Raw genomic sequence first — 15,867 nt, forward strand, 5'->3', positions numbered from 1 at the left:
AGGTCCCCAAAATGGAACCCTGCGGCACACTGTAGGCAAGAGAAGTGGAACAGGACACAGAAAAGGATCATTCAGGCAGATCTGAGGAGAATCAATCAACCAAAGCGGAGCCCGATACCAGCCCGAACCCAGTATCTCAGGCTATCGACAAAACCTGGTGGTCAGAATTTAGTTTTTTACGAGTTTAGGTCAAAGTGTCACTTTAAAGAGGAGCTGTTTTAGTAAGATGAGCAATGCAAAAGCCAGACTGGATCACCCCAATACTGCATTTATCCAGAACATCTGTCAGCTCGTTAGCTACAAGCTTTTATAAAATATTTGCAAGAGATAATAAACTGGAGATTAATGTGTAAGTGCTAAGAAGAAAAGATTCAAGGTTGGCTTTTTTTAAAAGTGGAAGATGACAGCATTCTTAGAATAAGCAAGGACTTGACTAGAGACCAGTGAAGCACTGATTACAGTTCGCATACAGAGACACAGACACGGGTAAACCAGTTTTAAACATGCAGGTAAAATGTTGAGTGAGCCAGAGGATATTTCCATTGAGTCAACTACAAGTTTACCCATCTCAGGTAAAGGTAAAAACGAAAAACCAAACAGGTTGAGCTGGGGTTAGACCAGAGCACAAACAGGAGCATGTCAAAGAAATATGAAAGATTATTTCTTCCCTGTAACACTGTAAACATTCCTCTGCTTTCTCTCTCAGATGGTAAGATTGTGTACAAGCTGCCCTCCCAGGTGGCCGTCTGTCAGGACCCTGTGATACGGGAAGTGATTGGTGGAGGTGAGCTGGAAAAGCATCTGTCTCTGTCCTATCTGCATCCGGATCTAAGCCCAGCACCGCCCACCTCCCTGCTCACTCACCTGGGAGTCCGATACCTGCGGGGAACGGATGTTACCATAGTAACCACAGCCATGGCCAAGGAGCTGATGACAGTGGGAGGTATCCATTCAGGTGTGTGCAGAGCAACACTGGCATCTCACAGTGAGGGCAATATGATGCTGCATAGTTATATTGTCATTATAATAAATGGCTAAACTTTAAAATATTCCATTTTATTTCCTTTTCATTCAGTAGAAACAAACTGATGTTTTCTCTGCCTATGTAATGGCAAATCTGAACACCAGACTGTGTCATATGATTGTTGGGTTTTTCTCTGTATCTATGAAGCGCCTTGAGGCGACTTTTGTTGTGATTTGGCGCTATATGAATAAAATTGAATCGAATTGTGTTACTTTCAGATGCAGGTCTACATCAGCTGGCCAGGCTGCTGGTTTGTAACTTCCGAGCTCTGGAGCATGGATACGGAGAGGCAGATTCCATCCTGCAGACGCTCAGAGAGCTACCCATAATCCCTCTAGCTGACGGACGTGCGGTGGCACTAAGTGTGGAAGGAGTGTTCTTTCCAATGGAAGAGAGCAAGACCAAGAAAAAGAAAGCTCAAGCACAGACAGGTAATACTCTGACTTCATAACTCTATTAGTGGCAGTATGTAGTGGCTAAGAGGCTTGATCTGTGAAATGTGATCGGTGATTAAATTGCAAACTAATATCTTGATTATGTGTGTCCTTCTGAAATAACTTTGCCTTGCTTTAAGTCAAAGAATAGAATAGGAAAAGCCTAAAGTTTGGGGCTGAAAAGTGAAGCTTGCAGAAGTCCAAACAGCTTCACTTCCTCCAATGGCCACTAGAGGCTGCTCCAAAAGCAAGGCATTCCATTTTCTACTTTTAGCATAAAAACAGGCAGGTAAAAATAGCACTTGCTTTCTTAAAAGTTAATTTCAGCCCCTCTAACAACTGTGCGGGGGTGATTATTTTTTAATATAGAAAAGGTTAAACGATTCTTACACGATGTGCTTGAACGTCATACACTACTAGAGGCAATAAATAAGGAAATGTGAGTTCTGCAGTGTGTGGAGCTGTTTATTTCATGTACTGTTACTTTGCTATAATTTGCAAATATGTGTCTCTGTGCACTTGTTAAATTAGCCTGTTAGCTGATAGCTTATCACTCCAAGCGCTGTTCTAAATACGATATCTTTGACTGTACAAAAAAAAATAATACATTGCACTGACCAAATACTAACAGCTTCAGCTTGAAATATGGAGTGAGTAAAAAAGTGGATGCTATTATGGTACTGACACAAGGACAAGCGCCTTTAGTTCCTAGCTGTATACCTAGCTTGTTTTCTTCTTTCAATGGTTGCTAAACAAATTTGCTAACATTAGCTGAGAACTTAGCCTTGCACACTCATATCCAAATATGGCAACTTCTGGCTCCTAAAACCAATGTGAAGAGTAAAAGGCTTTAAAAGTATAATCCACAAAGAAATAGGCAACCTCACAATGGCCACATCAGCTTGTGTTTGACATACATAAGTAAAACTAAAACTACTGCATATTTTAATACTGTTTCTTAACAGATGAATAGCTGCAGTATTGTGATAAAAAGACAGGCCCAGCATACAGTGTACAGCTGCATGTAGAATTAAAGAAGAATTGTGAAAGAGTCAGCAGCAATGTCTCTGTGTTTTTGCTGCTTTGGTGCAGATAATTGCTCTGCACCTGCAGAGAATTTATAGATACGCATGTGATGATTGCACTTTGCTAAAACAAGCGTGAAAAAAACAAAACAAAAAACAGTGAACCAGCAGTAGAGATGGAGAAAGGAAAGCAGTGAGAATATAGAACGGTACGCTTTCACAGGTTTTCAGTTTCTAAAAATGTAACAAACTGATGTAGGAGAAACAAAAACGGAGAAATAAGTATCACCTTGCTGATGGTGAGAAGTGCACATGTAACACTCTCCATCTGTGCTCACAAACCTCAGCCAGGAAATCCTTGCAAAGCTGGAAATTGTTGTGGAGCTTCATAAACTGAGTAAAAATTAGCACAGTGCATTACCTGGTACATTTGAATCAAGGCACTTAAGTAAACAGACACGGTAACAGACTACAGAACACATTCAAACTTTCTTTTTTAATGTCTGAGTAGATATAGAAATGGCATAGGGGGAAAGACTCTGAGCTCTCGAAAAGGTTAAAAGGATCTGCGTCAGTAGCTTTGTCTTCTGTTTTCAAAGTCAGCAGACTCAGACATGCAGGTTAGCCAAGTAGGTGTATGACAAACTTGTACAGTCTGCAGATGAAGTTGACCTCTTTCCAAGAATAAGCAGGCATGTAGCCACTCAGGTCGGAGCACGCTCGCACAAGCATTGAGGAACGGCACCGGTGTTGTGTTGTGCGTCATCGTATTTGAAAATGGTACCCAAAGCAGACGTTTAGAATGGCGAGCATGAATAATGGATTTTCACACTTTGATGTGAGCATCCTGCCGCTGCAGCTTGCTGGCTTTAATAGATGTGCAGTCTAAAGTGGTTTAGTGTTTCTTTAAGGAGCCAAAGTGCTCGTGTTCCCCTCTCCCTCTGCTGCCTTTGTCTTTCTCTGGAATCTGTGGCTCACATAAGCATCACCAATGTCTGTCTTTCAAAATTGTTTAGATTAGACAAATATCTTACTTTCCTTAGAAAGGGGGAGGGGAGCATTTAAAAGAATGACATCTGGCTTGCTAAGGATCAATCTATAAAGTTTATAGAAAATTCCACCATTGTTTTAAGACCAAAAAATATTACAAAATAGCTTTTTTGCACCAGATGTTTATTTGGGAGGCAGATCCATCATATTTATCTAGAACACAGCTGGCCGTGAGTCATTAAAAAATGAATGCAACAAAAAAACATATAAAGAGTAGATAGTACACTGGATCTGATAATCAATAACGTTCCTTCCTATAGGTCAGCTGTTAGACACAGATTTCAGGTCAATACAGGGAAGTCGTTTCTAATAAAGCAGTTCTTCTCTGGATAAATCTTCCATTGCACCTGGGCTCCCATATTTCATCCAAACATAAACCTTTCCTGCCTTAAAGACCTCATGCTGCCCCTCTCACTTTTTGAAGGAAGATTTCCCTCGTGCTACTCGTGTCAGAACGTTTATTTTTCCACTCCTGCTCCTTGGTATGAATTGCCGTGTCGTTTCCAGAGAGAAACAGTTGCATCACATTAGAAGTCGCACAGCTGAACCTGTGCTGTTGGTAGATTTACCTCATCTGACCTGCTAATTTGTGCCGCTCTTGATACATTGCATTGGTTGTTATTGAAATGAACTGGCTGCTTCTGTGTTGGTTAATTAGCATATAGGAACACTGTGGACAGTAATTCGCCTTGTGTAGTAAGTCTGACAGGAAGTGTGTGACCAGTGAGGTTTCAGATTTTAGGATTTGCTGCCAGAAGCATGGTCTTGCACGAGGACTAACAGTAAGGCTGGCTTTGATTTTGGGCATTGATCTGCCTCCTGTGGGTCGACTGCTTCATGTAAGAGCACTAAATCACCAGTGCACAGCACCGGTGTTTGAGAACAATAAAGTTTGACAAATTCTTGGCTAGTGAAAAACATGATTTTGAGTGCAAGGCTTCTATTCATAATTATGAAAAGCTTTTGTCACTGGAAACAGACTCAATAAAGAATGTTTGGAAAGTTGATGGGGAATAATAAAAGTCAGAGTGAAATCTTTACTCTAGCTGGTTTTTCGGGTCAGTGATTGTAGATTAAATCAGCCTCGGTGCAGCATAAACCTCAGGCTCTGCTCAAAGGCGAGGTGAACAGAGATGAGTGTGATGGGTTTAGAGAGACAGCGAAGTTAAACACAGTGTTCTTCTGAAATATTGAGCAGCGCAGAGATCAGTGGGAAAGCGTTCCTTCAGATGCAAGCCTTAAAAGGAAGAAAAGTAGGTCACTGGAGGTCTTTACTTAAAGGTAGTTGCTGTGTTTTATTGTAGTATTGTGTTAAAAATTAAGACAGTGTATGAGTAATTCAAGATTTACCAAGAATTGTGTATTTCCCAAATCCAGGACAAAATGAGACTAGATGCCTGTTCAGAAAAAACGTCTTCCACATTTAGCACTTTGCCACAACAGCAGTCTTCTGCCTCTCTTCACATCTGTTACAGGCGAGTCTCTGAAGGGCGAGTCTGTGAAATGAAATGAACTGGAGTGACACTTTCTAGAGTCTGATGAAAAGGTTCACTCAAAAGAACTCAACTTTAAACAGGGTGGTTATTATATAACATATAACCCTACAGTAAATGAGGAGCATGCAGTAGGTTTTGTTTTTGTGACCAGTTTGGTGATATAACCTGTACTTTTCTTCTCACAGGACCACTGGCTGCATTGTACAAGGATGTCAGTGTGGTTCACCCGTCCCTGCTGAGCTGTTTGGAGCCTTTGGAAAGTCAGCAGGTTCATGAGCTGCTCAGAAGACTCGGGGTTCACGAGCTAGAGCCTCAAGAGCTGCTGGAGCAGCACATCTACCCTACAATAAGGAACAACAAATGGAAGGTAACAAACACTGTAAATGAATATGAGAAAAAAAAAGAACAAGGAACCTTTAAAAAAAAAAAATTGGATGAATTTTCTTTCTTCTTTCTCTTATTTCTGTTTACCCTTTTCATTGAAGTCAAAGCCTACACCTGTGGTTGTGAGTTACTTGGTTTTCATCAAGCAGCACTCGTCCTCTAGCCAGGAGTACTCAGACACCGCAGTACCCGTCCTCACCTCCAGGGGTCTGCTGTGCCCATCCAATGAAAGGGTGCATTTCTCTGAAGAGTACGGAAACATCAACTTACCATCGAAGCTGCCTGGTAAGGAGAATCCCACAGCTTTTATTAAAAGAAAGAATAACAGCTTGTGTTGTGTAAGGCGCACTGCAAGCCACTTTGCAACCCAACTTCACATCAAATCATCCTTTTCATGACGTTTCCCACATAATCAATTAACACTGATTAAGTCTGCTGTCAATAATACCTGAGTAGCAGCAAGACCCGAGACTCTGCTCGGGTCTTGCTGCTGCTCCCCTTGCCTGTGTGAAAGGGACAGCAGCAGCCTTGCCACCAAATCTAAATATCAGTGTTCCTGTGACTATTCTTATAATATTCTAGTAACAAAGGCCCATGCATCACAGGTACCTTGTTTGTATGACTGAACAACTCATTTTAATCAGTTACATTTTCAGTTACCAGGTTCAGCATTTCTTTGTTGATATTCCTTCTGTAAACCTTCGTGTTGCTGACTGTTGTGTTTCCCTTTCACCAGGCTATGATTGGATCTTGCTGAGTCCCTGCTATGTGCAGACAGACGGTGATGTGGCAGGATGGAGAGAGCTGTTCAGTAAACTGGGAATCAAAGATGGTCTCATCATCTGCAAACAAAGACAAACACTCACTGCTACAGAACTGGTGAGGACGATATTCCTGAACTGTTACCTCAGCTAGAAAAGAATGACACACAGCTCACGCTGCACTGATCCAGTCAGATAGGCAGAAAAAGATCAGACAAAGGTCACGATGGCTCTGCATGTAAGCACAGGTGATAAAAGGCTATGGATGTGTTTTGTAAGGGCAAAATATTTAGTGGTTCCATGGACACCAGAGGAAGACCAGATTATATGTCTGCATCTGTGAGTCATCGTGATGAGTAAGGTAGTGATTAAAGGACGAAAAGACTAACAATTATGAGTCGCACCAGAACTAGGAAGATCAATGGCTGCTTTGAGGATAAGAAGAAAAACAGGTGGCTGCTGAGAAATGTCACTCAGGCATAGTCGGAGGTGTGCAGCTCACACATTCCTGACGCCTGTTTTAGACTGAGCCACAGCTACAGTGGAAAGTATGAGGATTTGTGATGATACTATCAGTCATGGTGTGACTGATACTACCTACATACAATGCTGGAAAATTGCGATAACATCATTCCTGTTTAAAAACACTGTATGCATCAGATGCTATTAACAAGTCATTACATTAAGGATTATTGTTAATGATGTTAAAGCAAAAGTAGGCTTTGCTCATTCTGTGGGCCATGATAAGAAATCCTTCCAGAAGATCCATTTAGTAACTGTTCTAGAGCTGTTGGTTGTGTTATGCCGCCTATTAGCAGTAGAGTTTGCCCACTTGTTGTAGGATTGTGAATGTATAAATTATCTGACTCAAACGGCTAATTCAATTAAGTTCAATTCAGTTTTATTTGTATAGCGCCAAATCACACCAACAGTCACCTCAAGGTGCTTTATATTGTAAGGTAGATGTATTATTGTAGACCCTACATTATAGGGCCTACAATAATTCATACAGAGAAAAAACAAACGATCATTTGATCCCCTATGAGCAAGCACTTCGGCAAAAGTGGGAAGGAAAAACTCCCTTTTAACAGGAAGAAACCTCTGGCAGAACCAGAACTGGACCTTGTGTTTTTTTGTCAGTTGAACAGTCAGAATCAAAAGTGATTCACAGTAGTTTTAAAACTGATTTATCTCATTAAGCCATTTATCAAGCAAGTTAGCAGAAAAAAACTGTATATGATTACTTTACTTGCAACTATAGGCAACCTGAAACACATAAATCTATCAGTCTTAACAACTGTTTGTTGGTGTCTTATACTGTAACTGTATAAAAGTTGACAAAACAAAGTAAACACTAATTATTAAAGCGAGCAGGTTTTGGACCAATCAAAAAAAAACTGGTTCTGGCTTTGTATGTGCCGCCAGCGATCAGTGTTCCTTGGACATGATCAGATTTCCTTCTTCTTCTTCTGGCTTTAGTAGATAACAACCTAAGAGAAGACACATTCAGTTTGCTACTGTAAGCCCATAAAGAAGCAAGCAATGCTTGCAGGACACCTCAGTTGATTTAACTTCAGATGGATTTGAACATTTAAAAGAGATGTCGATATCAGTGCTAAAGCTTACTTTTTTGCCATACTCCTCCACCAGGCCTCCAGCCCCTGGTCAGTCGAAAGTGCAACGTGGCGCCAAGTCCCAGGGGAGGGCTATGTACTCGACGACTACCCGTGTGAGGAATTTCACGCTCTGGCCACAGCAGAACTGCCTGGCTCCCTCTTGTTGCAGCAGAGAATGGCTTTGCTGGAGCTGCTGGAGGCCAACTGGGAAACTGGGTAACAATCACACCATGAAACACACCATGTTCCCCCTCCTGTGTAATGTTTTTCCAGTGGATTTTGCCCAATTTCAGGAAACAAATGGTCAGACTAATGGGTTTGGGATTAGTCAGCATCAGGTGGCAATTCCTATTGTTTCTACTGTGGCCATTAAGTGATTACTGTGTTAGAGTGCAGACATTGTTTGGCATCCATCCGTCCATTTTCTTCCGCTTATTGAGTTCAGTGTTGTGGGGAGAATGGAGCTTATCTAGGGCGAGAGAAAGTACACCGTGGACAGGTCACCAGTCTGTCGCAGGGCTAAAGCATAGAGACAGACAACATTTATCCTTAGAATTACCCGTTAACCTAACCCCATGCATGTCTTTGGACTGTGGGAGGAAACCGAAATTCAGTGTAGTTTCATTTTATTTATAAAGCTCTAAATCACATCAACATTTGCCTAGATTTTCTTTGTACTGTGAAGTAAAGAGCCTACAATAATGCAAAGGAAAGCCTAACAATTAGATGACCCCCTATGAGCAAGCACTTGGTGAGAGTGGGGAGGAAAAACTCCCTTTAACAAGAAGAAACCTCCAAAAGAACCAGACTCAGGAAGGGGGGTGAGGGGAGGGAGACAGGACAAAAGACACACTATGGAAGAGAGCCGGAGATCAATACTAACTAATGATTAAATGCAGCGTGTCATATAAACACATAATGGAAAAAGTCGGGCCTCCTGGGAAGCCCCCAGCAGCTTAGGCCTATTACAGCATAACTAAGGGAGGATTCAGGGTCACCTGATCAGCCTTAAAGATAAACTTTTAAAAATGAAAGTTTTACACCTAATCTCAAAAGTAGAGAGTGGGTCTGTCTCCTGAATCCAAACTGCGAGCTGGCATTCTAGCATCCACAAGTAAACCTGCAGTCTCAGAGTCAAGTGCACCATTGGGTTTATATGGTGTTATGAAGTCTTTAATATAAAGTGGATTAAATAGCCTCTGTGTGCAAAAGGCCCCAGAATACATTGGAGCCCTGGACCTGTTGCTGCGAGGTGACAGGGCTGACCTCCCCAGCACCAGCAGTTCAAAATCATTTCTTCCTGAGGGGAAAAAAGCAGTGACACACCGAGCTTTTGTTTGGGCTTGAGCTCACACAGGCATAACATTCGTAATCTGGATTTAGGTGCTTTTAGTGCAGTCCCATCTCATGAGTTCCTGTTATATTTGTGTGGGAACAGACAAGAGCAGTTTAGGTAAGGAGGTCACCCAAACTCATGCCAGTGAGCAGCACACAGCTGAATTATTTCTCGTGTAGATTTTCGTACCAGCTGTTGCTATACATCACATTTCAATGAATAATTAAAGGATCCCAAAATTGTTTTTGCGTGTTAAAACTCATTTATCATTTAGACTTTGGCTGACTGCCAAGCACTACCCTATAGGTTTTAAATTACAGCTATTCGTTGTGCCTGTCTGTGTGTCTACTTTTGCTTTTTCTCCTTCGTTTGAATTATCAGCAGCTTCATTTATGCTTGTAGTCCTTATCAACTGCACTGTTTTTAGATGGTGTGGCTCCCGAACAGTTCTCAAATGCATCACAGTAGTGTCATTTTCAGTTTCAAAACAGTGACCTTTGAAAAAAGGGACTAAAGCACATGAAATTGAAGGAATGAATAGTTAACAATTAATCTTTAAATCAAATTTCAAATACAGAATGAGTAAAAATAAATAAATAAATACTTAGTACTAATGTACTACATGTCCCTTATATATACCATACCATTCACTAGCTCTAGAAACTGGTGTAATTCTTTTCTTTTTCCTCCTATTTTAATCTGCTTTTTCTACTCTTTGCCCTGTATGATGTCAGTGAGTGGATAACCCTAATATGGGGATATCATTTCTGATCATGAAAGGGCAGCCAACCAGATGAAAGCTGGCTTAAATGCCGGGGAAGGGAGCAAAAACAGTTTCTTTTAGAAAGTAGGTGAACAGAGGGGCTTCACCAAGGCCCAATGTAAGAAAAATCAGGATATTTTGAATGATGAATTATCCAAAGTCAGTCTAGTAAAGTCCAAATGGCTGGAAATTCGCATAGTAGGTTCACTTTAATAAAGAAAGTCAAATAGACTGGCATTTATAAATCACTTTTCTAGTCATGTTTACCTACTTATGCACTCAGTCATGCAGTGCTTTATTCTATTCATTTTATGCTATACACACAATCTCACACACCTATGAATGTATCACTTTAAGACAAGAAGCTCAGTTCAGCTGGAAAATTTTAAAAGTCATCTCAAACCATTAAAACAGTAAATAGACGGGTTCTTATATAGAGCTTTTCTACTCTATCTGAGCATTCAAAGCGCTTTACACAACTTGCCTCATTCACCCATATCTAACATTCACACATTCCAGTGGATTTTTCGAAGAACAACTTGGGGTTAGTATCTTGCCGAGGATATTTAGCACCCATAGGTGGGAGAATTCCCATAAAGGCACGTGGAAAATGCTTAAGCAACAATATCTACCTTCTACAGGGTAACAGGATGGGGAAAGTGTTCCACAGCATATATGAGATTGACTCAGAGAATACTATTTTTTAACTGGTATCTATTGCACTGATCAGGTTGGTGAAAATTTATCTGTATATTTATCTCACAATGCTGCTGAGAATGTAGGTCACACACTTCTGTCACTTTTCTGAGTCATTAAATCAGGACAGCTGGAGAATTGTCAGCCATGCACTGTAATGACCCCACATTAATGGTGTCATGTGGGGTAGTCTGTAACGTGTGGTGTTTTCAATCCACTGTAGAAGTGGGTTGAAAACATCTCAAACAGTCTCTTTCTCTGTCTCTTTCTTTCAGACATTGCTACTCTCAGTACCTCACAGCCCAGGTGATCGACAGTGATGGGCAACCAATCAAAAGCACCAAGTCTTCCTTCTACCATTCCTTGTGTCGTCTTGAATGGGTGCCAGCCTATCGCCCAAAACAAGGAGGCCAGCTGGACAGAAAGTACCTCTGTCCGAGCTCTGTCTACCTGTCATCACCTGAAGTCACCAACTTGCTGGGGACCCATGTCGACTATGTGGACATTAGCTCCAGCGACTTCAGCAGAGCTCTTGGTAAAAATGTGTCTTTTACAGTGGCGATTACTTTTGTCCATTACTATTCTTGTTGGTTGTCCTGTAAAGGAGTCTGTAACTGTGTTCCTGCTCTTGTAGGGATGAGAGAAACAATCTCAGTGGATGTTCTGATTAACTATCTGAAAAAGTGGTGCATCAAACCAGAGGAAGATGTTCAGGAGCAGAGGCTCCCTGAGGATGAGTCAGAAAGGGGAACTTTCACTTCCACAATTCAGCACATCCACAACGTCTACACATACCTGCAACAAAACTGTTCTCAGGGCAGCCTGAAGGAGCTCTTCCAGCATACACCTGCTGTGTTTATAGAGAACGAAAGGTACATTATCATCATTTTCAGCATAACTTTTCAGATTATTCTCAAAGTACCTGAAAACCACAAGCAGTACTTTGTTTCCTCAGGCGCAGTGATGACTGGTGCACTGGACGGTTCTACCACCTGAAAGAGGTGTGCTGGGGCGACCCAACAAACATGTTCCAGCGCTACAAAGAGCTCACACGTAGATCAGACAGCCCTGTCCAGGAGCCCAAAGTCCTGTTTCCTTTCTATCACCGTCTGGAAGACATGAAAGACTTCTTCGTCAGGGTAAGCTGCCCTACTAAAGAAGAAAAGAAACATAAGGTTTCTTTTTGTTTTCTTTTTTTCCCTTTGATGTCACTGTCAGCTTTTCAGCTTTACTGTCAATCAGTAAAAGCACTGAATCAATACATGAGAATAATGCAGATTTGCTTCTGTTAAGCTAACAAGAAAGCAGGTTTTATTCAGCACAGTGAGATCAGTGTGAAGACAGATTGTGTAGCCATGCTCTGAGTTAGTTCTGAGGATACTGAATGGTATTTTGGTATGGATTCAATGCTTTAGCCATTTTTCAAAAAACAAAGCTCACATGATTTTTCTTTCTCGAAGTGTAAAATATGACCTACTGATTATCTACAGAGAGGTTGTTTACTTCCCATCAGTCTGGGTGTCCATTGGTGTACTTAGCATTTGGGGTGCAACTGTCAGGTTTCCTGGTATAACTAAGATATCATTGTATACAAACTCAGATTAATTTTAAAAAGCCATTTAAGTCTTAAACTTTCTGTTACTGTTCTTGTGCTAGAATTGGCTGTAGGTCACCTAGAGGGTAGTTGTTGAAAAGGATTGTGTGGTTGTATTGTGTTTGGGCTAGAGAGCCATTGGATTGTGGCCATTGGAGAGTGGGAATTTTCATCACAATTGTCTGCTTTATTGTAGATTTGTCTTCAGATTTCCTTCATAACAAAAGTAAAGCAGCTCCATTATTCCTACATAGCAAATACTGATTGTGCTAAGTAAAACTTTATTGGCTAGCTAGTTAGCCATTTAAACAATGGCTTGCTCTGAGCGATGGCTTGCTCTGAGCGATGGCTTGCTCTGACTATCGTCAGAGCGCTTGCTCATACAGCAGGGGTGCCTAGTGGTGCCATATGGGGCAACTAAAAACACTGGGGTGGCACACCAACAGAATCTCCAGATTTATTATGCTGTTGTCAAATTTAGGTTACTAGAAAAAATATGACAAAAAAGAGAGAAAGAAAATAATTATATGCCTAGTTAATTTCTTGCTATTAAAGATGATATCACTGAAAATAGGCAGTCAATGTCTCAAATCATTGTAGGGTGTCTTCCTTTCTCTTTTGCTCATGTGTATTAGAATTATTACCAACAGAGGACCATCTTGCCAAAGGGGGGGAAGCATATTTTAGGTGGCAGCCAGTGCTTGCCTTGGCCTCCCCTTGGTGACACCCCTGTCAGAGAGGATCATATGACTTTCGGGGTTTTCTCTGTTAGGGTCTTTACCTTACAATTTAAAGCACCTTGAATGAATTGTGATTTGGCAATTTGATATAAATAAAATTGAGTTTAAAAAAAATAAAGGAGGACCGACTGTTAACAAAAATGCAGTACTATATACTAATAATATACTAATAATAATACTAATACTAATTCAACTCTTTGTGTCTGCATTTCTTTCTCTCATGCATAGCTGCTGAATGTGGAAAACGACCCCAACATGAACCAGTATGTTGGCTTGTTGGAACTGATCTGTTCCTCCTGTCCCATACCAACTGCTGAAGTGCTACAGGATGTCTCGATCCTCTATGCCAGACTTGGTAAGAACATTTAGATTGCCTTTCTTTCATTGACTCATACATTTGTTTACTGTTAATGTCCCATCTGCCAGCAGCTCATTATTTCCTGCTCAATAGTCTCTCCATTGACTAGCTTAATTTGATACTTGATCCTTCCTCTGTTTTTCTTTGCATAAAATATTTTAATGCAATGTCGTATTTGTTTTAACAGCTAAAAACTGTAAGTCCAAAATGTCCGGAGACCAGGAAAGAAATCCTCAGTCCAAACTTAATCACAGTTACTGCTCCACTTTGAAAGGTGAGTCATGTATCTATTCCAAAAACAACGCACCTTTCATTACCTGTTCACACAGAATTTCTGTTGGAAATCCAGCATTATCTGCCATTTGTCAGTGTGTCGCATGCTTTAAATGCAGCTGGGATGAATTTGTTGCTGCAGCATTAAAGCATTTTGAACTTGGGACTGAAGACAGTCAGACTGCACTGTCTGGAGTGGGAATGTTTATATTTTTTACATTTAGCAATACTCTTGTAGTACCTGCGGAAAAATATTTATTCAGATGATAAACTTAAAACAATATAAATACTCAGCAGATCCTTTGTGCAGAAAGCTGAATGTAAGCATCAGGTGAAAGATGTGACGCAAAGATATTGTGTGAGGTAAAAGACATGGGTGCATGTTAGTGTTCTTAGAATGATGGAAAGTTGTTATGGCAGTTTGGATCACCAGTATGGTCAGCAGTTACAACAGCATGTGTCAAAGTTAATAAAGCAGTCAATTAAAGTAAACCTTGGTGCAGATTGCAGCAACTTGCATCATAAACCATTAAAATATGAGCACACAGAGAACCAACTTAACAGTCAACATCAGGCAATTCTTTCTACTTTTGTATCTATATGATGCTGACCGCAGATATGTTTTATATGGTCAGCACAGAAGTCCCGCCCACCTGCCGGGCAACCAAAAGATGGTTGGCTTCAAATAAGTGGAAGGGAGATGAAATGCTAAATCGAAATCTGCATTTAGTGTGAACCTCTTACAACCAACCTGCAGCTTTTGTAGTACAATGAGAAAAAAAGTCATGCTAAATGTCTACAGCTTATTCTGTGTGTACCTTTGCTGTTTATGTGTTACGTGTCTGATTTATATGGTTGTGTGCATGTCTGATAGGGATGGTGTCTGATAAGAAGGTCTTCCCTACTAAGAATAACAACTGGGTGAGTCTGGCACATAAGCCTATGATCAGTGACAAGAAAGAGAAAGATCTGGAGAAGATCTTCAAACCTCATAAGCAGGTGCGTCTGCTCAACCTGCCCCCACCAGAGAAGAAGACGGCGCTCAAGAACAAGACAGGAAACTCTGGTATAGTACTTTTACATTTTTATTGTTTGCGTTAGAATATACTGTGATTGATACTTTCATGATTTTTTTTCTCTTAATAGACGCGGCAGATCGAACTGCATTCAATGAGAAAGACAGAAAACTGTTTCTGGACATCTGTGGTATTCGTCAGCTCTCCGAATGTGTCAAGAGTGAGCCTCTGACTGAGAACCTGAGGCCCTGTCCGTCCATGCAGAGCCTGGTGCGCTGGATTGTTCCCTACGTTCAGAGGTTTCTCTATCACCATGACGAACTGAATGAAGTCTATTCAGAGCTGACTGAACAAAACATAGCAGGAAAAATCAAGCACCTCTACTTTGCACAGGTAAGAGGATAAATCTGAAGGAATTGTCAACCCTAATTTGTCTTATTTTTTCCTCTTAAGAGTCTTCTTGTAGGTGCATCCACAACACCTAAAGCTCTGCAAGGAAGAAAGCATGAAAACAATGACAAAAAATATGCACTCCTTTGTTTCTGTCTGATTATTCACAGGTGGGCAAGCTATACATTCGCCACCAGCTGGATGTAGCTGACGATGAGGACCCTGTGATTGAGATCGTAGATGTCATCTGTCTGCTGAAGGATAAAAAAGAGCTTTACATCCAGAAAGATAATCTCTCAGCTGAGCTGGACATCCGCAGGTTTGTGTGTGATGGATGGTCTCAGAAATTAGTTTCTCCATCTAAATGATTCTTAAATGTCTTAAATGTCTTAAATGTCTTAACCCCTTAGCAGTCCAATTAGTCCCCTAAACCATCCAATGTCCCGTGGGCGGTACGTCCGACTGCTAAGGGGTTAATCAGTGATGTTTTTCAACCTTCACTAAGTCAGGAAAAGTCTTGTAGAACAGTTCAGTGTTAAATGTTGGTGTCCAGCTATTTTTCTATGAACTCCACAGAACTCTATTTTATTTTCCTTCGTTTTGCAGTTTTATGTGTAGTCATTAGAAAAATATTGAATTGAATTTGGAGGGAAACACAGAGTAGAACCTCATCATTATATGCATTACTATAGCATATTTACACGTTCTGTTCTAATTCAATTCAATTCAGTTCAGTTGTATTTATATAGCGCCAAATCACAACAACAGTCGCCTCAAGGCACTTTAAGGTAGACCGTACAATAATTCATACAGGGAAAACTCCAACAATCATATGACCCCCTATGAGCAAGCACTTTGGCGACAGTGGGAAGGAAAAACTTTCTTTTAACAGGAAGAAACCTCCAGCAGTA

The 15,867-nt window shown here is 40.8% G+C and overlaps 1 protein-coding gene across 1 annotated transcript in view; it reads left to right on the forward strand.

Annotated features, from left to right (window-relative positions):
* The window catches only part of LOC102209403 (uncharacterized), a 42,205-nt gene that overhangs the window by 20,188 nt on the left and 6,150 nt on the right, over positions 1-15,867 (forward strand). Inside the window, exons 28-41 of the mRNA XM_013913041.1 lie at positions 707-955; positions 1,243-1,455; positions 5,215-5,396; positions 5,515-5,698; positions 6,150-6,292; positions 7,825-8,006; positions 10,861-11,120; positions 11,220-11,457; positions 11,541-11,724; positions 13,148-13,274; positions 13,465-13,551; positions 14,425-14,616; positions 14,697-14,959; positions 15,127-15,275. Of these exons, the coding sequence (XP_013768495.1) occupies positions 707-955; positions 1,243-1,455; positions 5,215-5,396; positions 5,515-5,698; positions 6,150-6,292; positions 7,825-8,006; positions 10,861-11,120; positions 11,220-11,457; positions 11,541-11,724; positions 13,148-13,274; positions 13,465-13,551; positions 14,425-14,616; positions 14,697-14,959; positions 15,127-15,275 (2,653 nt within the window). The remainder of the gene's footprint in view (positions 1-706; positions 956-1,242; positions 1,456-5,214; positions 5,397-5,514; positions 5,699-6,149; positions 6,293-7,824; positions 8,007-10,860; positions 11,121-11,219; positions 11,458-11,540; positions 11,725-13,147; positions 13,275-13,464; positions 13,552-14,424; positions 14,617-14,696; positions 14,960-15,126; positions 15,276-15,867) is intronic.

The sequence above is a fragment of the Pundamilia nyererei genome, unplaced genomic scaffold (genome assembly GCF_000239375.1).
Source record: "Pundamilia nyererei isolate P.nyererei 1_Seehausen unplaced genomic scaffold, PunNye1.0 scaffold00005, whole genome shotgun sequence".
In the NCBI taxonomy this organism is placed as follows: Eukaryota; Metazoa; Chordata; class Actinopteri; order Cichliformes; family Cichlidae; genus Pundamilia; species Pundamilia nyererei.